The sequence below is a fragment of the Gouania willdenowi genome, chromosome 16 (assembly GCF_900634775.1).
Source record: "Gouania willdenowi chromosome 16, fGouWil2.1, whole genome shotgun sequence".
Lineage (NCBI taxonomy): Eukaryota > Metazoa > Chordata > Actinopteri > Blenniiformes > Gobiesocidae > Gouania > Gouania willdenowi.
The window spans coordinates 37512628-37537213 of record NC_041059.1 but is presented as its reverse complement, the minus strand read 5'-3'; the positions used below and the strand labels follow the sequence as shown (position 1 = coordinate 37537213).

Sequence of the window (24586 nt, the reverse complement as noted above, 5' to 3'; positions counted from 1 at the left end):
GATATTGGACCAATATCAGAAATTAATATTGGATCAGGTCACCGTGGTTCTGACTAATGATGAACCTCTTCTGACCTGTAAATAAAGACAATATTCTACTTAATTTTAACTTTAAATTAAATCTTTATGGAAAAGATATTTAAACATAAATACTTGCTTTATATTAATCTTTTTCATATACTTTTAAACTTCTATGTCTTATATTAAGCTGTTGCCAGTATATGGTATGAGGGCTTTTTTCTGCTCTCAGAGTCTGGTCAACTTCTCAAGTTGAGATTCTTGTCTTATTTGCTTCTGGTCTCAGTGGTTCTGATCTCAGTGGTTCTGATCTCACTGGTTCTGGTTTCACTGGTTCTGATCTCAGTGGTTCTGATCTCAGTGGTTCTGGTTTCACTGGTTCTGATCTCAGTGGTTCTGATCTCACTGGTTCTGGTTTCACTGGTTCTGATCTCAGTGGTTCTGGTCTCTCCCTCAGGGCTCTGTGCAGTCCCTCAGGTTGTCTTTAGGTGGTACTGTAGCTAAAGCTGGATCTCTGACCGACTGCCCGTTTCAGGGAGATTCTTCCGCCTACAACTCTGGTGAGCTTTGTAAACTCCCATTAAAACAACAATAATAATAATAATAATAATAATAATAATAATAATGTAAGTGTTGTGTTTCAGTGAGCGGGGAGGTGAACTCTATCCTGGGTGAGTGCAGTTTGTCCTTCACTGACCTTTACTGTGAAACTTACCTGTCTGTCTCTCACAGGTGATCACACCAAGGCTCTGATTAGTCAGCTCATCATCTTCAACCAGATCCTGGGAGAGCTGCGACAGGACATCAGAGAGCAGGTGAGACAAGACAAGATAGGAGGGACAAGACTTTTAATAGCAAGGGAGACAGGACAGGACAGTAGGGACAGGACTTTGGATAGCAGGAGGAACAAGACAGAAGGGACAGAACAAAGGGAACAGGACAGGAGGGACAATACAGAAGGGACAAGACTTTGATATCAGGGTAGACAGGACAATGAGCACAGGACAGGAGGGACAGGACCTTTAATAGCCGGGGGGACAGGACACGACTTTCCATAGCAGGAGGGACAGGACAGAAAGGGTAGAACAAGGGGGAGAAGACTTTTGATAGCAGGAGAAACAAGACAGAAGGGACAGAACAAGGGGACCAGGACAGGAGAGGAGAGACAGGACAAGACAGAGGAGACAGAAAAGGTGAGATAAGATATATGGGACAAGGCAGACAGGACATCAGAGAGCAGGTGAGATAAAAGAGACACAAACAAGTGAGACAGGACACCAGAGTAAGGAACATAAAGAGCATTTTAAACAGGTCACATGACAGTAAATGGTGTCTCACCTGTGTCCTGTCTTTGGTGTTCGTCAGGTGAAGGAAATGTCTCTGATCAGAAATACAATCCTGGAGTGTCAGGTCTGTGGTGAGTGAAACAACTACTACTAGTACACACAGCATCAATACAGGACCTCAGTGTGTGTGTGTGTGTGTGTGTGTGTGTGTGTGTGTGTGTGTGTGTGTGTGTGTGTGTGTGTGTGTGCGTGTGCGTGTGTGTGTGTGTGTGTCCAGGCTTCCATGAGCCTCGGTCCCGGTGTTCTCCCAGTCCGTGTTACAAAGGCGTTCCCTGCTCTGAGAGTTTACACTATCCAGGCTTCATGTGTGGAGCGTGTCCTCCAGGAACCACTGGGAATGGCACACACTGCACGGACATCAACGAGGTGATAACACACACACACACACACACACACACACACACACACACACACACACACACACACTGCGAGAAAACAACACTAAGACACACAATGAGAAAACTACTCAAACTACTGGGCATTACCAGGTCTTCTATGCAGAGGTGTGTGAAGAGTACTGATATCTCCTACTTAAGTAGAAGTACTGTTACTTCATTGAAATTGTACTCAAGTACAAGTTTTTCATACTTAAAATACTGTCAAAATGTAGAATTTTTAAAAAGACGAAATAACATCAATGAAGTCAATTTAAAGAAAACAAAATCTCAGGCTCTATCTATAGCTACATTTATGAACTCTAAAGCTGCAAAAATAATCATCATTCAATGCTGTTTATATGCACTGCATTACGTTTAATCTGGTTGGTCGGCTATGATGTGATGCATTTGATTGTTGTGTGGTTATTTAATTTTGTGTAGTTTTTAAAATGTTGATCATTTTAAAACAAAAAGAAAAAATAATTTACTCAGTAACAGTTGGGTATAGAAATGTAACTTTACTTCTTTTAAAACAGACTTAAGTACAAGTAAAATTACTGATTTAGAAATATAGTCAAAAAAAGTACAGGTACCCATAAAAGCAGCTTAATTACAGAAACATGAGTACTTATAATCCATCACTTTCACCTCTGCTTTTATGTTAAAATATAATATCAGGCCAATTCAGAAATATGAAATATTCCCTCATGGACTAATAAGTGAACTGTATCGTGCATCTCTATGATCTGCACAGTCCACAGAACTTAACCACTGACACATCAAAGGCACAGCAGCAGGAAGTGTGTTGGTTTTTCTGCTGGGCCAGACCCCGCCTCCTGTGGTGTAAAGGGGCGGGGTTTGTTTATTTGTTGATGTTGTCGTCCCCAGTGTGAGCTGCAGCCCTGTTACTCTCCTTTAGCCTGTGTGAACACAATGGGAGCTTTCAGCTGCAAGCCCTGTCCTCCAGGCCTGTGGGGGGCGCCACTGTCTGGGGCTGGACAGGAGTACGCCAAGACACACAGACAGGTGGGAGACACACCAGGGTTGGCGTCAATTATAAATGTAAAAATTACAATCCATTACGATTACAATCATAATGCAATTATGATTGTAATCATACTTGAAAAAAGATGTTGGTATTGTAATTGTAATTGAATTCAGATAATTTACTTTGTAATGAGCATGAACATTCTATGGCTTACACAACAATTATTAAACATGTTTAATATCAAGTTTACTGACTACCTGACTACTACCCTTGAGGATCATTTTACCATTTAAAAAAAAAAATATATATATATATATATATATATATATTGAGGGGTATAATGACACAAAAAAGGTTCAGATGCCCACACTGAATATATTAATTCCAATATTTTTATGGATTAGGATGCCTGACAAGGTAACCAAGAGATGAAAAACAAAATGGATGATAGATAATATTTTTTATTTTATTTCACAGTTGATTTAAGACATGGGTCAAAGCTGACATGTTATCATAAGAGATGCTAACAGAAAGCTAGCACAAGAGGAAGGTTATGTTTTATAAGCTTGTTTATCAAAGGCTCAGTAATTTTGAGTTATTTTAATTGAACTTTAGTAATTGAGAAAATAATTGTAATTGACTTTCAGTGGATAATATCTGTAATTTAAAAAAAAAATGCCAATCAACATAATCATGAATGAGTTGTAATTGAACATGATAATTGAAGATGGAATTGTAATTTAAAAATGTAATTGACCCCAACACTGAGATACGCACACACACACTCGTCACTCAAGGTCACCACATGTGGATTTTTAAAAACAAAGATTTAGATTCTTTTTTTTTAAAAAAAAGGAACAGACAAAGCGTTTCTTAACATATGAGTTTTGCTTCTGTAAATAAAGTAAAATATGGTGAGGTGGTGGTGGTTTTATTTGAAGTATGTAAATATCCGCTCTGTGTAACAGGAATGTTCAGATATCGATGAATGTCTGGAGCTTCCCGACGCCTGCGTCTCTAACTCAGTCTGCATCAACACTGTGGTGAGTCTGACTTTATTCATAACTATCACAGCAACGTACGTAATAAAAACAATTACTACTGTACGTCTAAAAAAAGCAACAGCAACGCATCAGAAAACACAGTAGCATGCTAATACCATTACTCTCCTCATACAAAACAATTACTGTCACGATTGATGCTGAATCATGGTTTAAGCATTGTTGGCAAGTCTTTTTTTTTCTGGGTCATTATTTTTGCTAGATTATAGTTTCAGTATTTTTGCACTGGCGTCATTGTTTGAACACAGTTAACCAGATGTTAGGCAAGGCAGGGCAAATTTATTTGTAGAGTGCATTTCATACACAAGGCAACTCAATGATCCAAAAGTGCCACAGAAAACATTCAACAGCTTAAAATCAACAAGAATGTTAAAATCGGCAGCAAAAACATTAAAAATTGTTGACAAACACATCTATCTATAAAAGCAAGGAAACTCTGTGTGTCCGTCTGTCTGTCTGTCTGTCTGTCTGTGTGTCTGTCTGTGGCTCAAATATCTGTGGTGTTCAGGGACAGACAGAGCTCATACTTTGAACATGCCTGCAGCTTGGTTCAAAGCTGTGCAACATTGGATTTATTGGACTCCAATGTTAAATTTTAATGAACAATTTCATAGCCATTACAGTCACGTGCGCACATAGAGTCAATCACTGCACACCGTAGTCACGTGTGTTCACCACAGCCAATCAATCACTAAGAGCTGGAGCAGTCACGTGCACGCGCAGACCCGCGGACCGAGACGGACTAGAACCGAGACGTGCTACAAGTGCCAATGCAATGTTGTCCGCAGCATGAAGTCTGCGGTCGGAGAGAGTTTGTAATAGAAGGATAAACAGCATAAAGTTGTTAAAGGTATTTATAATATAAATATACAAAATGAGTAAAATAGAATAGAAATCCTTAACAATCTTTATACAAAAAGTACACAAAACGACAGCAAAGTTACTGTTCATATACATAAAAATGCTCCAAAAACACACAAAATGACCTCTTTGTTCTGGTTCAGACCTGAGCTGCAGCGTTCTGAACCAGCTGTAGATGTTTGATGATCTTTTGGGGGATTCCTGTCAGAAGACCATTACAATAGTCCAGTCTGCTGGAGATAAAAGCATGGACCAGTTTCTCCTGATCTTTCTGAGCCATTAAACCTTTCACTCTGGAGATGTTCTTTAGGTGGTAGAAGATGTTTTTATGATAGATTTGATCTGATGCTGAATGTAAGATCTGAGTCAATCACAACACCAAGGTTTTTGACTTGGTCTTTAGCTTTTAAAGATCGAGACTCAAGATAATTGCTGACAGCAGTCCTTTTTTCCTTGTTACCAAAGACAATCACCTCCATCTTCTCATGGTTTAATTGAAGGAAGTTTTCATTCATCCAGCAGTTTACTTTTTCTAAGCAGTCACACAACACCTCAATGGGACCATAGTCATCTGGGTTCAGTGATAGATATAGTTGTGTATCATCTGCACAGTAGAAGTCAAATTTGTCCTAAATGAAGCATATAAAGGCTAAACAGAAGGGGTACAAGAACAGAGCCCTGAGGAACTCCACAGGATATTAATAATCTGTCAGATTCAAAGTTTCCAATGCTTACAAAATAAGTAAGTATTGTTGCAGAGTCATAGTTTGAGTATTTTTTGCTGGGTCATAGCATGAGTATTTTTTGCTTTGTCATAGTTTGATTATTTTTGGCTGTGGTATAGTATTTTAGCTGAGTCATTGTTTTTACGCAGTTGACCAAACGTAAGTATAGTTTCCGAGTCATAATTACAGGCTTTTTACTGAGTAACAGTTTACTTTTTTTGTTGTGTCATCAAAAATTGGTCTATGAAATCAACACTGATCTATCTAATACCATGTCTGTTTTGCTGAGTCATGTTCCAGAGTAGATTTGTTGCTGAGTCATGATTCTGAGTTTTTTGTTTTTTGCTGAATTGTGCTTACTCTCTCTTTCTCAGGGTTCCTACAAGTGTGGAGGCTGTAAACCTGGTTACCATGGTAACCAGACGGCAGGTTGCTTTCCCAGGAAGTCGTGCGCAGCGTTGACCTTTAACCCATGTGACGTGAACGCTCACTGTGCCATGGAGAGAAGCGGAGACGTGTCCTGCAGGGTGAGGACACACACACACACACACACACACACACACACACACACACACACACACACACACACACAATATGTTATAAACACATTTATTTATTGATTTGAATAATATCCACTGTTATCCAGGAAGTTTACTATTATTTGGGCCGTAGTATATAGTCATCTTAAAGATGTAAATCATTGTTTTACTCAGAAATAAAATGGGTTAAAAGTGACCAAAAATGGCGGAAAAGTTGGTGAAATGGGATTTTAAAAATCACCAGAAATTGGTTTAAATTTCTGAATTAGAGTGGCCAAACACAGACAAGAAAAGTGGTAAAAAGGGTTCAAAGTGTCAATGTTGGCTTAAAAGTAGGAACAATTATTTGAAACTGGCAAATAATGGGCATGACTAATCGTTAAATGTTGTTACATTAGCAAAAAAATAAGCATGAAATATAGTGAAAAGTTAACTGGATTTATTACGGATTATTGATGTTGCTGCTCTTATGATGTATATGCACCCATGTTTTATTATTCTATTTTGATGTTGCACTTGTATTTTCACTACAGCTCTGTAGAGCACTTTGTGATTTTATCTGCAAAAAGCGCTTTATAAATAAATTACTTACTTAAAAGTGACAATAAAGGGTCAACATATGTGACATTGGTGGAAAAGTGGTGGAAAGGCTTATAGGCACTGAAAATGTGTTAAAAGTGAAAAAAAATGTGCAGTAAAGGCATTGAAATTTGATGGAGAAGTGGCAGAAATGGAAGTAATGCAGCAAAAATGCCTTAAAAGGAACAAAAATATGTCAAGAAAAAGTTATGAAGTCAGCTTCAAATATGGAAAATTTGGTTTAGTTGCAGAAAAATGGTAAAAAGAACCAAAAATGGGCTCAAATTGTTCAAAAATTATTCTTAGTTTCTTGAAGGCATCTGTCGACCCCCTCCCAGTGTCTCACGACCCCAAATGGGGTACTGATGCCAAGGTTGAGAACCCCAGCATCGAGGATGGCATCGTCTGAGTATAAAGAGATTTTGTCATCGTACGATCACAGTTTTACTAAAGCGAGTGTGGTTTTTTCCACTTCTTATCTTGGACACGTCGTGCCACCAGGAAACATCAGTCAGAAATGAACGGAAAGGTTGTTATGATTAGTTGTGTTATTATTTTGTGTGTTTCCAGTGTAACGTGGGCTGGGCTGGGAACGGGAACACGTGTGGGATGGATACGGACATTGATGGATATCCTGATCGCTCTCTGCCCTGCATGGACAACAACAAACACTGCAAACAGGTCTGAGCAGATCCTCCACATATTTACATATTCACACATATAAGACTTTAGGTGTGTATTTATTACATCAATCTGGTCTAATAAATGTGTGTTTTTAAAACTTCTCTTTTTAAAACTTTAGATGAAATTAGTGTTTTCTGGCTTTAATCATTTCTAATTCATTACTATGCACTTCAAAAAGTAAAACTTTTATTTCTTTTATTGTTTTTTTGTTTTTTATATTCAGTTGGAAAGTTGTAATATATGTATGTGTTTGATAACAATAGTACGACTGTGTATTAGGGCCACATAAAAATAAAAATACATATTAGCACTGCAATATTAAAGTTGTAATATTTTACGGTTGAAGTCGTAATATTTCAAGAATAAAGTCATATCTTTATGAAAATAGAGTCAAAAATTTTATTAGATTAAAATGGTAATATTTTGAGATTAAACTCGTCATATTTTGAGAATAGAGCTGTAATTTTATGAGACTAAAGCAGTATCTTAAAAAATAAAAACAATGGTATGTTGGGTGTGGGATACATATGTATGTGTATATACGTATATATGCATATGTGTGTATCCATAAAATGAAGAGTCCGTCCTTAAGACTGCTCTACTGTAAAGTGCCTTGAGATACCATTGGTTATGATTTGGCGCTATACAAATAAAGATTGATTGATTGATTGATGGTACAGCGCTCAGAATTCCCTGTTGAAGTGAACGCAACATAACACTGGTAGCCCTTAAATCGACCTCTTTCAGCCACTTCCTCCTCCACAATAAAAGAGGTTATTTGCTCCCAATCAGTCTGGTTCTTTCTTTAGAACAAACGCAAATGTCTGCAAAGTGTAATGATAACATTGTGGTGATGATGAACCAAAAGGCTCAGCAATTCACCATGTGTGAAACACATAACGCACCAGTGACGTGTTTGTATTTAAATTTTATTCTCACGACTTTATTCTCAAAATATTGCGACTTTAATCTAGAAATATTATGACTTTAATCTTGTAAAATTACAACTTTATTCTCGAACTTTAATCTCATGGTGCCCTGATTTTTATTTTATTTTAATCTGGCGCCATTCAACTGTACATTAATATTGTTAGATTTTCATATTTTTCTCTTTTCAAAGTACTGTCTCTCATCATATCACCAATATGATGTAATGCATCGTATCATAACTCGGTGTATCCGCTTCGTCCCACCCCTAATTTGAGTTGTTATTTCTTCATGGAAAAAAAGGACAACTGTATCAACACTCCAAACTCCGGTCAGGAGGACGCGGACAACGACGGGATCGGAGATCAGTGCGACGAGGACGCAGACGGAGACGGCATCAAGAACGTGGAGGTGAGAGTCAGAGGAATAATCTGTAATCTGTCCGATTCTGACTGCAGGGGGCAACATTTCACGTGTCAGTAAGAGTAACGTATGAGAACAGCAGTTTTATGAATAAATCACTTTATAATGGTTTTGCTACAGTGATAAACATCCCTTTAGCCTCATTCAGAGGGATAAAGTTGAAAAAGTTCTATTTCCTCCCTCCCTTGTTGTTCTACATTTTGTAAAAAGTCAGCTTTAAACGGGCGAGTTGGATTTTTGTCCCCTTATGACTCATAAGGCGGAAACTCCTCCTCCTGACAATCCTGGCTCCTCCTACCCTATAAGAATATGAGCTCCTCCCTCTCAAACTACCTCACACTGTGGTTTAATATAGAATATATATTATACTTTATTGTCATAAAGCTACATACATGAAATGTGTTCTCTGCATTTAACCCCTCCCTGAGGAGCAGTGGGCCGCCATGGTGTAGAACCCAGTGAGCAGTTAGGGTTAATATAAGGGACACTCAACATCCCACAGTGATGGACCAGTGAGATTAGAACTAGTGACCTTACGATTACAAGCCTGCTCCCTTAACCACTAGTCCCTTTATCTACAGATAATATATTTACATTCAGTATATAAATAATCCAGTATATAGATAATCTGAAGCGAAGCATGAGCACTCACAATCAGTTTCAGTTTTAGTAGCTGTTATATGGCCTCATATCACCTTTAACATTACCTGACATGTTTGTGAGCCATTGTGACGCAGCCATAGGACAAAACAAATGAATATCATCTTAAATGGACTATTCCTGTGTTAGAAGAGGTGAGGAGGAGAAGAAAGTGACTCAGCAGCTCTGGTGAGTGTTTGGAACAGCTGGAACAGCTGACTGACTGCTGCTGCTGCTGTGATAAACACACCCTGAAGAAGCAGCATTTGTCAGACTCACAATCACAATAGCCACTTAAATATTCATGTGTTTTACTGTAATGTGCAGTTTTTTGGCTGAAAACAATAACAAGAGTGTGTGGATAGCAAATGAAAATCACTATAGTGATCACCATCTCAGAGCGAGGCATGAAGTCAGCGTCTACAGACACGCCCACTCATACATATGCATGAAGGCCCCAAAACAGACGATTTTTAGGAGCGGTCATAAAGTGACTTTTCAGAGGCTAAAACTCTGGAAAACAGGCGAGTTTGGGGAAATTAACCTCAAATACTATGGGGAAAATAATCATTTTAATTATAATTATAATTGAGTTGTAATTGAACACGGATAATTTAAGACGTAATTGTAATTTAAAAATGTAATTGACCCCAACCCTGCTGCTCACATTCAATCAGTCAAAAGTAGCAGCAGCTGTCTGTCAGCCCCCTGCCCCACATGAACAAGTCCAAGTAGGATGGAGGTGAGCAGCTGTGTTAAAATAATCAATTATTAGGGAGAAAAAACCCATTAAAGAATAAAAAAAAAATTCTGAAATTTAAAAAAAGCTGTCAGTCTGTATTTATTTTAGAATGATTTAAACCCCTAAAGTCTGAAAACACTAAATATAGCCAAAAATGTCTCTTTTTTTTAATTGAAATGTTTCACTTTCTACTGAAATCCAAAAAATAAATCAGTATTTCCATAAAATTCATTTTTTGTTTTTAAAGAAAGAGATAATTGAATCTAAATGAATTTCATTGTATTTTCAGTGCTTCCCTTACCAATTAATGACAGTCAAAAATAATATATGATAAAAATAATCATTAAAATGCATAGTTTTAAGTAAAACAGTATCATAATGAAAATGTGGGGACCCAGCAAGACAGACATCAGTCCAATACTGTGTGGCCCTCATACAAAATTGTACAAAACAACAACATATACAGATGGACTTCAAAGACACACAAAATGCCAACAAAATTGCACAAAATGACAAAAATAACACAAAAATATAACAAAAACACACATAATGACTTCAAAAACAAAACAAAAATTGACATATTTAGAAGAAAATCTACAAAATGAATTGAAAAACACATGAAATGTCACCAAAACCACCAAGACAAAAAAAGGAGTACAACAACAAACCCTTGGTTGTTTCCTGTATTCATGCTCAGATTGGTCATTATTTCAAATGCTGACATGAATGTTGATAATGTGGCCCTTGGATCAGACATTCACTGTGATAGAAGTTGCCCATCTCTGCATTAACACTTCTTTTCATGGGGCCCAAAAACCCTGGCACCGCCCCTGGGTGGGAATCATTTAAAGCCCAGGTTTTTATTTAATACATACAATACAGTCACATGAAGCATAAAATAAGATGCATTTTATAGTAGCCTTACTTAAAGTAAAACCAGCACTTCTCAAAAGTCACTTTTACTAATAGTAAATGCCCCCCCCCCCCCCCCCCCACACACACACACACACACACACTTTTCAAAACAATCTGACGCCCTTGATCACAATCATGTGACGTATTGTCCTTCCTTCAGGACAACTGTCGCCTGGTTCCCAACAAAGACCAGCAGAACTCGGACAGCGACTCGTTCGGTGACGCCTGTGACAACTGTCCCAACGTCCCAAACAGCGACCAGAAGGACACGGACAACAACGGGAAGGGAGACGCCTGCGACCTGGACATCGACGGAGACGGTAACGCCCCCCACAGGCACACGCAGAAACTGCAGGTGGGATAGAGAAGTTATCAGCGAGTCGGACAGTAGTTCCCAACCATCAGATCCTGGAAATAAGTTAAAAAAAAAAGAAAGAAGAAAGTCATTTTATTTCAAGTGTGTTCCGGTCATTTTCATTTTCAAAATTGCTACTCCCACCTTTGCCCTGCCAACCGCTTCACTGGACTGGACTAGTTTGAGCTTTTAAACTACTGGCACGGGTAACACAGGCGCCAGGGTTGGGGTCAATTACATTTTTCAGTTACAATTAAGTTTTCAATTACCCATGTTCAATTGTAATTCAATTACGATTACAGTTACCGGCATTTTTTCCAATTACAATTAAATTACAATTGTTTTTTATCCTCAGAAAGTCAATTACAATTACGTTCTCAATTACTAAAGTTCAATTAGAATTAATCACTATTACTGAGCCTGAAATTAATAACCTAATAAAAGTGAACCTTCCTCTTGTGTTAGCTTTCTGTTAGCATATCTGATGATAACGTGTCCTAAATCAGCTGTAAAATACACTAAAAACAAATATCTTTCATCTAATTTATTTCATATCTATTGGTTACCTTGTTAGGCTTCCTAATCAATGAAAATATAGGTTTTAATATTTTTGATGTGGACATCTGAGCCTTTTTTGTGTTAGTATAGCCCTAGATTAAATTTTTTTTAAATAATAAAATGTGGTAAAGCTTGACAACATAATTTAATAATTGTTAATTACATATGTGTAGATCTGTACATAGAACTGTAACATGGTTCCCCAGTTTTGCGTTAAAATCTACAATTACAATTAATTAAGATTACAACAGTAACAGATTTCAGGGCTTTTTTTGACGCTCTGTGCAGGGGCCGTTTTTATGTTCCCTCCAAACGCCCTCATTGGCCACTTTTACTTTTCCCTCCCTCCTGCCTGAAAGCCTGTGCTGAGCAGCTGGCCCCCATCTTCACACGGATCTTCAATACATCACTGGAGCTGTGTGAAGTACCTTCCTGCTTCAAAAGTTCCAGCATCATCCCAGTCCCAAAGAAACCTGCCATCACAGGACTCAATGACTATCAACCCATTGCTCTGACGTCCGTAGTCATGAAGTCCTTTGAGAGGCTGGTATTGAGCCACCTGAAGGACATCACAAGACCCCTTCTGGACCCCCTGCAGTTTGCCTATCGGGCAAACAGGTCTGTCGAGGATGCAGTCAACATGGGGCTGAACTACATCCTGCATCACCTCGACTCCCCAGGGACCTCCGCTAGGATCCTGTTTGTGGATTTCAGCTCTGCGTTCAACACCATCATCCCGAACATCCTTCACCAGAAACTCACCCAGCTCACAGTGCCGGCCTCCACCTGTCAGTGGATCACCAACTTTCTGTCTGACAGGAAGCAGCAAGTAAGGCTGGGAAGCATCACATCCAGCACCCGGTCACTCAGCACTGGCGCCCCACAGGGGTGTGTTCTCTCCCCACTTCTATTCTCCCTCTACACCAATGACTGCACCTCAGGGGACCCCTCTGTGAAACTCCTGAAGATTGCAGACGACACCACCGTCATCGGTCTCATCAGGGATGGGGACGAGTCTGCCTTCAGACGGGAGGTGGAACAGCTGGCTCTCTGGTGCAGTCAGAACCATCTGGAACTGAACCCACTCAAGACTGTGGAGATGACAGTGGACTTCAGGAGAAATTTTTATTTAATTTCATTATTATTATTATTATTATTATTATTATTATTATTATTATTATTATTATTATTATTATTATTATTAATATTATTATTATTATTATTATTATTATTATTATTATTATTATTATCTTGTTATTTTATTTAGTTTGCACATATTAGTCTAACTACTCTTTATATTTATGTTATACTTCTTTTTTATTTATTTTTCTTTATTCTAGGTGATTATTTAATGTTTACACTATCAGAGAGAGCACAGTTCACCAAGACAAATTCCTCGTGTGTATAACATACATTACTTGGTCAATAAAGTTGATTCTGATTCTGATTCTGAGAACTTTAATTTCCCTTTAATTCAGAATGAAAATAAATCATCTTTAAACTGACTTTGTAAACACCAAATTCCGAATGAAAATGGCCATTCCGAATTAAACTTAAATGCAAATTAAGTGCCTGGTTTATTCTGATTTAAATTTTGAATGGAATAATTCCTTGACCTTGTGTATGTTTAATTCCGTTTTTAAATCATTCTGGTCGTTCTGCGCATGCTCGTCCTGTCATGATGACGCGCTTTTCAGTCCCTGATACTCATGTTCACCCCCTGTCCAATCAGAACCCTTCCCAACCCTCCTGACCTAAAGCAGAATTGAATACATAAACTGTGAATTACTATTTCCATGTAAAAACGAAACAGAATACTTTTATTCCGAATTAAAAAAAAACATCACGTAACCGTGGCCTCTATGATGATATTCCATCACATGTTACAGGAGCGATGCCTCTAGTTTGTTGTTCTTTTTCATTGGCTGAAAAATCACATTTCTGTCCTCAGGCATTCCAAATGTCCTGGATAACTGTCCCAAGGTCCCAAACCCAATGCAGACGGACCTGGACAGAGACGGAGTCGGAGACGCCTGTGACAGCTGTCCTGAACTCAGTAACCCCATGCAGGTAAAATCCTGATCCTGATCCAGGTGTTTGTGGAACCCGTGGCATCTCCAGGGTTTGAACACTAACGGTGACACCGTCACTGTTAGAGAACACTGACCATTCTGCAGCGTTTCTAAAAACACAGCGGTGCTTTTTGGTCACTTCATCGCTCCAGTGACGTCATGACCAGGGAACGTGCGCGTGGGTGCGTGCCTGCGTGCGTCTGCGCAGCAGGGTTACAGGGCAGACCACTGGCTGATCACTTCCCTTATCATAAACGGCACCGTTTTACTTACTGAGTTACTAAAGGATGGATACACTCAGAGTGCATACTCTTATTAAGCGCTTTCATTTTGCCTCGGTACGTTTAGGAAGCCTCTCGCTGCTCGTCTCACTGAAGAGGGAGGAGAGAGGAGTTGCTGCCTCAGGGATGCTGAGTTTTTACGACAGTGACATAACCAAAAGGGACCTTTAGGGGGAGCACTAAGCGAAAGTTATTTAGTTCTTCTTTAACTATTGAGTTACTGTTCATAGTAGAATCACATGACAGTTAGACAATAATAATGAGATCACATAGGGGACAACAAAAGGTGATTGTGTATTTACAATCTAATCTGAACAATAGTACAGGAAAAAAGCTCAGGATTTTGTGCTTGTTCTTTTATTGCCGTGTTATGTTTTTGGAGTCATTTGTGTATCTTGTCGTTTTGTGTGTTTTTTGAGTAATTCTGTGACTTTTTTGTTGTTGTTTTGTGTTTTTTTGCGTCAGTTTGTGTATTTTTTCTTTCGTCTTCTGTCTGTAAAGTCATTTAGTGATTTTTTTAAATGTGCTGTTAGACTTATCTTGTGTATTTTTGAAGTCATGATGTGTAGTATTATTTCGTATTCCTTCTTTTTTTTCATGTAATTCATATTTAATAGACTTGAAGTGATAAAATTCACAAGAACAATGACTTCGAGAGAGCAGGAGAAAAGTGTAAATATCACTTATGATTTTCTTTCTGAAGCTCACAGTTGGTTTGTTATACAGTTTAGTGGCGCCCCCTGCAGACAGACTGTGTAACAGCACAATATACAGTATGTGGTGAGAACTGTTCACGTCAAACCAAGTTCTTCACTTAAAATTTGTTTGGGGAATTATAAGCCTCCAGTTGCCATGTCTGTTGTTAGATATAAAATTGTGGGATTGGGTCAAAAGTCACAGTAACAAAAACGTGTACGAAAAATGACAGACACGAGAGAAATCCAAACTATCAGTGCTTTAAAGCACTGGAAGGTGCAGCAGTTAAAATAATTGTGTAAATAACAAAGGCTTAGAGTGTGTGTAAAGTCAAAGGATGAAGGCGTTGGTTTGCAGCCTGAGACCAAAAGTGGGCGATTGTCCTTTCAAAGTAAGAGCAAATGTTAACTGCTAAACATAAATACAACAAAGCTGTGGAACATACACAATACAAACATTGGATCACATATTCTCCTCACAATACTGTGATTACAAGCATGTACATCACATTTCTACCGTGACCATTTCACGGTGCATCAGTGCCGTTTGAACAGTTATTGACACAATGTGGGCGGGGCTTATTGACTTAACCCTCCTATTATCCTCAAATATTACTAACACATTTTACCCTTGGGGTCAATCTGACCCCAGGGATATTTGCCCCCAGAAAATTATTTAAAAAAAATTATTGACCAAATTTGTGTGTCAGGCACTTTGTTTATTTGTTGAATACATAAATAAATTATTGATAATGAAACCATGACCTGTTCTCTAGCGCCACCATCAGGACAAATATTTAGATTAGAATAATTTTTTTATTTTAAATAGTTTTCATCCAAATCTTCAACATGAATTATTAAACATTAATGACCACAAGAGTATGAACCCTGTTGGTTGTGGTGGTGATATGACATTTCTTGCAGCTCCACCATCCGCTCAAACTTTCAGTTTTAGAGTTAGAGGATCTTGAAAATCTTTCATCCAAATCTTTTCTCATTTGGGGTTCACATTCATCACTCCCAAGGAATGAATCGTATTGATTGATATTGGTGACCCCCCTTTCCTCTCATTTACGATATAAAAATCAGGGTCCTACTCATCAGGGTCCCCCCCATGTTATGTCTGTACCTGCAGGTGTTGGGAGGAAAATGTCACACATGAGTCACACACACATACACACAGACAGGTTTTACACCGCTAAAACAGCTTGGGGTCAAACTGACCCCAGAGGAACAACAATGCAAGCAATATGTGTTCAGCACTTTGATAAACTCTCACCATGATAATTTTATGGTTAATCACTTGTACCCATCAAATTATAAAAAGTCATGAACTGTGACGCAAAAAAAACAAAACATGGTCACCAATTATGTTTTGAATGATAAACAATGAATGGGGTCAAATTGACCCCATGGATAATAGAAGGGTTCAGGCACTTTAAATTATAAAAACAGCTTCACAGTTTACACTGAGCAATGAATGCAAATACAGCCAATATGTCTATTGTCCATCACATCATGTCTTCATTTTCAGACGGACGTGGACAACGACCTCGTTGGAGACGTTTGTGACACAAACCAGGACACGTACGTTTGACACCCCAATACACATAAATACAAACCAGCAAGGAGGACGGTCACACCTGAGTGGAGAATCGAGGGAGGGGTCTAAACACACACACACATACAAACAACCACTGACATCACAGGGGGTGCAATACACGAAAAGGGACTTTAAGGCACACGCAGACACAGGGAGAAAACCAAACAGGTTAACAACAAAAGAAATCTCAAACAAAACAAAAACCCACAACCTTCCGTAGTAACACTACATGTGCATCACTAAACAAACCAGAACAACAACACACAGTACCCTAGAGGTAGAGAGTCATGGAGGATGAGTTCAAACATGGTGCATCTCTTTGGTTCCCATAGAGACGGAGACGGTCTCCAGGACAGCAGAGACAATTGTCCCGACATTCCGAACAGCTCCCAGCTGGACTCCGACAATGACGGCCTTGGAGACGACTGCGACCACGACGACGACAACGATGGCGTCCTGGACGACATAGACAACTGCAGACTCATCGTCAACCCCTTCCAGAAAGACTCAGACAGTAAAAACTGAATCATCAACCACATAACGAAAGACTGTGACAATAGGAACTAAATCTTTAACCCCTTAACAAAAGACTTCGACAGTATGAACTGATTCGTTAACCTTTTTTCGAAAGACTCTGACAATAACAAGTGAAACTTTACTCTCTTTTAGAAATACTCTGACAGTCAGAGCTTAATTCCTAACTCCTTCCAGAAAGACTCAGATAGTAGGAATGGAATCGTTAACCACTTAACATAAGATTGACAGTAAGAACTGAATCTTTAACCCAGACAGTACAGCTTCCATGCAGACTTGTTCAGGAAGATTATCTGGTGTCCTGGTTAACTGTTAATGTAGCGTCAGTCGGGCCGTGGCTCCTTTTGGTCTGACCGTGTCTGTCCTCCCTCAGTGAATGGCGTCGGAGACGTCTGTGAGAACGACTTTGACAATGACGCTGTAATGGATTGGGTCGACGCGTGTCCGGAAAGCGCTGAGGTCACTCTAACAGATTTTAGAGCCTATCAAACGGTCATCCTGGACCCTGAGGGCGATGCCCAGATCGACCCTAACTGGGTGGTGCTGAACCAGGTGACATTGAGCTTTTCCTGCTAAACATTTGCCGAGTTAAAGGGAATAAATCCTAATCTCTTCCAACTGAACTCCTCAGGGCATGGAGATCGTCCAGACCATGAACAGTGACCCTGGTTTAGCTGTTGGTACGTCATATTCTGAGAACCTGCATCTCTGGTGCTGGTCCCCAGGAATTCACTGCCTCTACCTTCCTTTTTTGCAGGATACACCGCGTTCAATGGTGTGGACTTCGAGGGAACGTTCCATGTCAACACAGTGACTGATGATGACTATGCCGGCTTCATCTTTGGTTACCAGGATTCATCTAGTTTCTACGTGGTGATGTGGAAGCAGACGGAGCAGGCGTACTGGCAGTCGCTGCCTTTCAGAGCCACGGCACTGCCAGCTCTGCAGCTCAAGGTTTCTAGTTTTCTCCCCTGGTTTCTACCGCCTGGAATTCTACTTCTAAGAGCTAGACAACTACTCTTTACTCTGCTGTTCTTAAAAAAATATACATTCTTCACAACATCAGAGAACTGTGGTTTTGTTCTCAAGGTGGAAATAACAGGAACAAAGTTCTAATGGGCTTTTCATGCACAGTTACAATATAAGATTATAGCAACTTAAACTGTAAAACACAAACTACGAGTACTCAGTATGATCAAAGTTCAGCAGGACGTGGGGACACATTTGAAATATTTCAGAATGTTTCAGTTGTTGTGATGACTGTGTCAGATCATAGCTCTTCATTCAGCACACACACACACACACACACACACACACACAGAGTATACTGATTGATCCAGTTCTCACAAAGTTCTGTTCAGGCTATCTGTCGAAAACAAGAAGGGAGACGTCCAAGTCTGAGAGAAAACAAACGTACATTTTGTTATTATTTCACCTGAGGTCTATAGAAGCTGTTACACTTTGTTTTGTCTCCAAGGCGGTGAAGTCTCGAACCGGACCAGGTGAATTTCTGAGGAACGCTCTCTGGCACACCGGCGACACAAACGGAGAGGTCAAACTGCTCTGGAAAGATCCACGAAACATCGGCTGGCAGGACAAGACCTCGTACCGCTGGCAGCTGAGCCACCGGCCACAGGTTGGATACATCAGGTAAGACATGAGCGGGTTGAAGGAATCAACAAGGACTGCACTGAAGGGTTGGAACTAAACCAAATCTATTCAATCAAGAACACTTGGGGATCTCAACCAAGGCCACCAAAAACATCAGACTAAAAACTTTAACCCTAAGAAGACAAAGGAGGGTCACTGAATCAGATGCATTTTAAAATGACAAATATTTACAGATATGATTTGTGATCAAAATAAATACAGTATATCAAACTTGAAACTGAGCTATTAGCTTGATCAGTACAAACAATACATGAATTAACTGCTTTCTAGGGAATAATCTTAGCTGGGAACAAAGGGGTATTATTTATTAAGTTTTTTATATATTATTATTATTATTAACTTTTATTTATTCACACATACAAAATCAGAGATCAATGTCCAGGTGTGTCAATAATTGTTACTTTTTCCAAGCAATTCATTTATCTGAAGTATCTGTCGATTCAGTGTGTTACTGTAGTACAGAGTCAGTACTTATACTTATTGCTTATTAGTACTTATTAGTTCTGTACTACAGTTTATGTAGTACAGTTTACTGTAATACAGTGTGTTTGTTATATGTTATACTGTGGTACAGTGTTGTTCTTGTTGTAATGCTGTATTACAGTGTTGTTGTTGTCTAATACTGTTGTCCAGTGCTGTTGTTGTGTAATATTGTTGTACAGTTTTGTTTTTGTTGTTGTGTAATACTGTAGTGTTGTTGTTGTTGTTGTTGTTGTTGTGTAATACTGTAGTAAAGTGTTGTTGTTGATGTTGTGTAATACTTTAGTACAGTGTTGTTGTTGTTGTTGTTGTTGTTGTTGTTGTTGTTGTTGTTGTTGTTGTTGTTGTTGTTGTTGTTGTTGTTGTTGTTGTTGTGTAATACTGTAGTACAGTGTTGAGGTTGTTGTGTAATACTGTAGTACAGTGTTGTTGCTGTTGTGTGATACTGTAGTACAGTGTTGTTGTTGTTGATGTGTAATACTTTAGTACAGTGTTGTTGTTGTTGAGTAATACTGTAGTACAGTGTTGAGGTTGTTGTGTAATACTGTAGTACAGTGTTGTTGATGTTGTGTAATACTGTAGTACAGTGTTGTTGATGTTGTGTAATACTGTAGTGCAGTGTTGATGTTGTTGTTGTTGTTGTTGTTGTTGTGTAATACTGTAGTACAGTGTTGTTGTTGTTGTTGTTGTTGTTGTTGTTGTTGTTGTTGTTGTTGTTGTTGTTGTTGTGTAATACTTCAGTACAGTGTTGTTGTTGTGTAATAATGTAGTACAGTGTTGAGGTTGTTGTGTAATACTGTTGTACAGTGTTGTTGTTGTGTAATACTGTAGTACAGTGTTGTTGTTGTGTAATATTTTAGTACAGTGTTGTTGTTGTGTAATACTGTAGAACAGTGTTGTTGTTGTTGTTGTTGTTGTTGTGTAATACTGTAGTACGGTGTTGTTGTTGTGTAATACTGCAGTACAGTGTTGTTGTTGTTGTGTAATACTTTAGTACAGTGTTGTTGTTGTGTACTACTTTAGTACAGTGTTGTTTTTGTTGTTGTTGTGTAATACTTTAGTACAGTGTTGTTTTTGTTGTTGTTGTGTAATACTTTAGTACAGTGTTGTTTTTGTTGTTGTTGTGTAATACTTTAGTACAGTGTCATTGTGTAATACTGTAGTACAGTGTTGTTGTTGTTGTTGTTGTTGTGTAATACTTAAGTACAGTGTTGTTGTGTAATACTGTAGTACAGTGTTGTTTTTGTTGTTGTTGTGTAATACTTTAGTACAGTGTTGTTGTTGTGTAATACTGTAGTACAGTGTTGTTGTTGTGTAATACTGTAGTGCAGTGTTGTTGTTGTTGTTGTTGTTGTTGTTGTTGTTGTTGTTGTTGTTGTTGTTGTTGTTGTTGTTGTGTAATACCGTAGTACAGTGTTGTTGTTGTGTAATACTGTAGTGCAGTGTTGTTGTATAATACTGTTGTTGTTGTTGTTGTGTAATACTGTAGTACAGTGTTGTTGTTGTTGTTGTTGTTGTTGTGTAATACTGTAGTACAGTGTTGTTGTTGTTGTTATTGTTGTTGTTGTTGTTGTTGTTGTTGTTGTTGTTGTCTAATACTGTAGTACAGTGTTGTTGTTGTGTAATACTGTAGTGCAGTGTTGTTGTATAATACTGTTGTTGTTGTTGTTGTTGTTGTGTAATACTGTAGTACAGTGTTGTTGTTGTTGTGTAATACTGTAGTGCAGTGTCACTCGTCTTTGCACTCGTTCTCTTTGTTTTTCACTGCATTCCTTCTCTCTCTCGACCTCTTTTGTTGCTCCGCCCCCTAGGTTTCCATTGTCCTGCTCTCCATGGCGACCAAAGCCCCGGGCAGGAATCTGTTGATATGCAGATGAGACAGAGAGATGAGTGTGAGGCTCCTAAGGGCAGGTGGTCTGTGGATTTGTCAGACCACCAACAAGAGAATCAAAGCTTAGTTACAGGGCTCAGACACGTTAGCATGTTAGCACAACTAGCTAACACCCAGCGCCACCAGATGATTAAAAACATCACTCGGTGTTTTACCACAACATCACACAGTGACTCAGTGTTACTCTCTCAAATACTTTATGAATGCTTCAGTAAACTAGTCAGTACTCAACAGCAGGTGTCGTGCGGCATGTACTGGGTGCCGATTGTAAAGTTGTCAATGATAAAATAAACAGCAAGTTTTTGCAACATTTAGCAACAAACCACGTTTAAAAAAACATATGTAAATGTTTTTAATGTTACTTTTGACCAGATATACATTGTTATTTGTGAAATGTGTGAAGTTTTAGTTCTTATAAAAATATGTCAATGGGTTATGGTTAAATGTTAAACGATAAATCTAAATGTTAACTAATGCATCTAAATCTAAATGTTAAATCTATGTCACTGGTGAAACTAAATATTGAGCTATTTTGCAAATTTACATTTAGAATTAGCATTTAACATTTAGATTTAACATCTAGATTTAACATCTAGATTTAACATCTAGATTTAACATTTAGATTTAAATGTAACATTTAGATTTAAAATTTAGATTTAAATGTAACATTTAGATTAAAATTTAGATTTAACAATTAGATTTAAATGTAACATGTAGATTTAAATGTAACATGTAGATTTAAATGTAACATTTAGATTAAAATTTAGATTTAACATTTAGATTTAAATGTAACATTTAGATTTAAATGTAACATTTAGATTTAAATGTAGCATTTAGATTTGACATTTAGATTTCAGATTTAGATTTAGATTTAACATTTTAATTTAAATGGAACATTCAGATTTAAATAAATAAATTTAACATTAATTGTATTTTTACAAGGAAAAAAATATCACACATTTCACAAATATTGCTGTAAATCTGGTGAAAAGTAACATTAAAAAAATTCACGTTTTTTTAAACGTGGTTTGTGGTTTTTGTTTTTAGCCACTTTACAATTGGTGCCCCATAACCAAGGGGGTGGGGCTTCAGCCAGTGATCCTCCCACTACATGTTTGTCCCTATGTGTATTGACGACAAACAAACAGAATGATCAGAGGGAAACTGTGATTTGTTCAAATTCAAAGAAAGTTCCAACAACTTCTTTAAAGTGTCGATAAAGGGAGGAGCCATAACATTAAGATCACCAGTCTAACTCATGGCTTTCTATGGTCATGTGACCTCAGGGTGCGGCTGTTTGAGGGCGTGGACATGGTTGCCGACACCGGTGTAGTCATCGACACCACCATGAGAGGAGGACGACTCGGCGTTTTCTGCTTCTCACAAGAAAACATCATCTGGTCCAACCTGCGCTACAGATGTAACGGTACGACCTTTGACTTCCATTACACAAGCCACGCCCACCTTCAGAGTTAACAGAACATTTAGTACAGATTTGAACATTTCCAATGACTAAAGGCCTACTAATGAATCAATAACTCCTAAGCAGAAGCGTATTGCATTCATAGAAGAAAAAAAGTCTAGGTTTTTGATAAAAATAAGTAAATAAAAATATGTGTCCCTGTTTTTTGGTTTTTATAGGAAATATTTTTCAGTTTTTCTGAGTTGATGAGATAAGTTTTTATGCTAAATATTTTTTGGGTTTTCACCTTGTGAAATTATCTCATTAATTCATAAAAACCGAAAAACATTTTTAGCTCGTCAATTCAGAAAAAACAAAACTTTCTTTTCTTCAGTGAATGCAATACGCTTCCATACTTGTTAGATGATATAAAATGTTTATTAAAATAATAAAGACTGAGTGTTTATTAAGGTGCTGTAATAACTGTAAATTAATGCTCAATAAACACAAATCATCTGTTAATATGGAATTATAAGATGCTATGAAATGTTTTTTTAAAAACAAAAAACTATGTAAGTTTTTATAAATGTACTGTAGTAACAGTTAATTAATGCTTAATAAGCACAAATTAACAGTTATTAAGCATTTATAACATGGTAAATTAACAGTTATAAAATGTATGAGACGTTTTACTGGTAATTCTTTGAGTGAGGATTTTGACCAATAAGTTATCAAAAAAGTTCCTGAGATTTATGCTTGTACTTTTATTATTTATAACATTTAAACTTTTTGACTTATTACATTTTTTCTTTACCATTCTTTTCAACTGGAAATTTGAGCATTTCTAACTTTTAACCCCTTCATCCCCAGCCATTCTTCAACCTTTAATGTGTTCAGCTACTAGCTTCAACACATTTCAACCTTATTGCTAATATTCAGCTATTGTTAGGTTGATGCTATTGCTAGACTAATGCTAATGTGCGCTAATGCTATTGATAAGTGAATGCTAATGCTAGGCTAATGCTATCGCTAGGTGAATGCTAATGCTAGGCAAATGCTCAGCTAGGCTAATTATATTGATATGTGAATGCTAATGCTAGGCTAATGATATTGATATGTGAATGCTAATGCTAGGCTATTGCTAGTCGAATGCTAATGCTTTGTTGGTGCTAATGCTAGACTAATGCTAATACTAGCTATTGTTAGTTAACGTTAATGCTAGCTAATGCTAAGCTAATGCAGTGCGACACGGACCATCACCTGCACCCTCACTTGCATTTTCTTCAGGAAATGCAAATATTCTTGTTGTAATTGTTTGTCGATTGTTGAGGATCTCAGTTCCTCATCACGATGTAAAAAACATAACGGTTGTTTTTATTTTGTTTGTTTGTTTGTTTCAGACACCGTGCCTGAAGACTTCCAGATCCACCGTAAACAAGTTTTAATGCACATTCAGGTTTGAGGGCTGTAGACGGACTGTGTGTGTGTGTGTGTGTGTGTGTGTGTGTGTGTGTGTGTGTGTGTGTGTGTGTGTGTGTGTGTGTGTGTGTGTGTGTGTGTGTGTCTGTGTGTGTGTGTGTGTGTGAGAGAGAGAGAGTAGACATACTGCATCAGCCCCTAAACGCACCGTCACTCTGTTGAACTGCCTTTGGTCCACTTTCTCAATGCACCTGTTGCGTGTTGGCTCCGCCCCCTCACTGAGGGACGACCAATAGGAATGAGGCATCCCAACCCTCCTTCATCAGAGACGTTTCTCAAACACTTCCTCAGGAGATAAAACGACGGGGCTTTGATTCCAGAGTTCATTCCTGATCGTAGCGTTCTCCTAAATGAATGTTCTCCATCAGTCGGATTCTTCTCCTTCAAACTTAATAAAGATGAAGTTTTGTTTTCAACTTGCTTTGATTTTCAATTGACGTGTCCTATTTTATTTATTGAAATGCTAAAACTTTTGTGACCATACGTCCACATTTACCCGGACACGTCCTCTTTTCACGTCTACGACACAGATTTTATAAATAGATGAAAATGTCCGGGTTTCCTAGGGACCCTGAATGCGTCTCGGAGTTCATTTAAAACTCTGTAACTCTGCCAATATTTGCTCTTTACAGCCAATATGGTTCATTACAATAAGATTTCCTCACACGTGATGGAATTATTGAAGATGCCACTTTGTTTTGACGACATTGTCACACACGCGCGGGGAGAAAAGAAAGACTG

The 24586-nt window shown here is 38.1% G+C and overlaps 1 protein-coding gene across 2 annotated transcripts in view; it reads left to right on the top strand.

Moving 5' to 3' along the window:
• Window positions 1–24265, top strand: part of thbs3a (thrombospondin 3a) — a 37472-nt gene extending 13207 nt beyond the window's left edge. Inside the window, exons 4-23 of one of the 2 annotated variants that reach the window (XM_028470597.1) lie at window positions 476–578; window positions 663–689; window positions 751–833; window positions 1384–1435; window positions 1582–1730; window positions 2630–2767; window positions 3698–3772; window positions 5751–5903; window positions 7065–7175; window positions 8409–8516; window positions 10985–11144; window positions 13689–13807; window positions 16320–16372; window positions 16721–16902; window positions 17296–17474; window positions 17554–17602; window positions 17680–17876; window positions 18400–18572; window positions 22251–22390; window positions 23767–24265. In XM_028470597.1, the coding sequence (XP_028326398.1) occupies window positions 476–578; window positions 663–689; window positions 751–833; window positions 1384–1435; window positions 1582–1730; window positions 2630–2767; window positions 3698–3772; window positions 5751–5903; window positions 7065–7175; window positions 8409–8516; window positions 10985–11144; window positions 13689–13807; window positions 16320–16372; window positions 16721–16902; window positions 17296–17474; window positions 17554–17602; window positions 17680–17876; window positions 18400–18572; window positions 22251–22390; window positions 23767–23828 (2313 nt within the window). In that variant the 3' untranslated portion in view covers window positions 23829–24265. The remainder of the gene's footprint in view (window positions 1–475; window positions 579–662; window positions 690–750; window positions 834–1383; window positions 1436–1581; window positions 1731–2629; window positions 2768–3697; window positions 3773–5750; window positions 5904–7064; window positions 7176–8408; window positions 8517–10984; window positions 11145–13688; window positions 13808–16319; window positions 16373–16720; window positions 16903–17295; window positions 17475–17553; window positions 17603–17679; window positions 17877–18399; window positions 18573–22250; window positions 22391–23766) is intronic. The other variant, XM_028470598.1, reaches the window with a different exon arrangement.
• The last annotated feature ends 321 nt before the right edge of the window (window positions 24266–24586 follow it).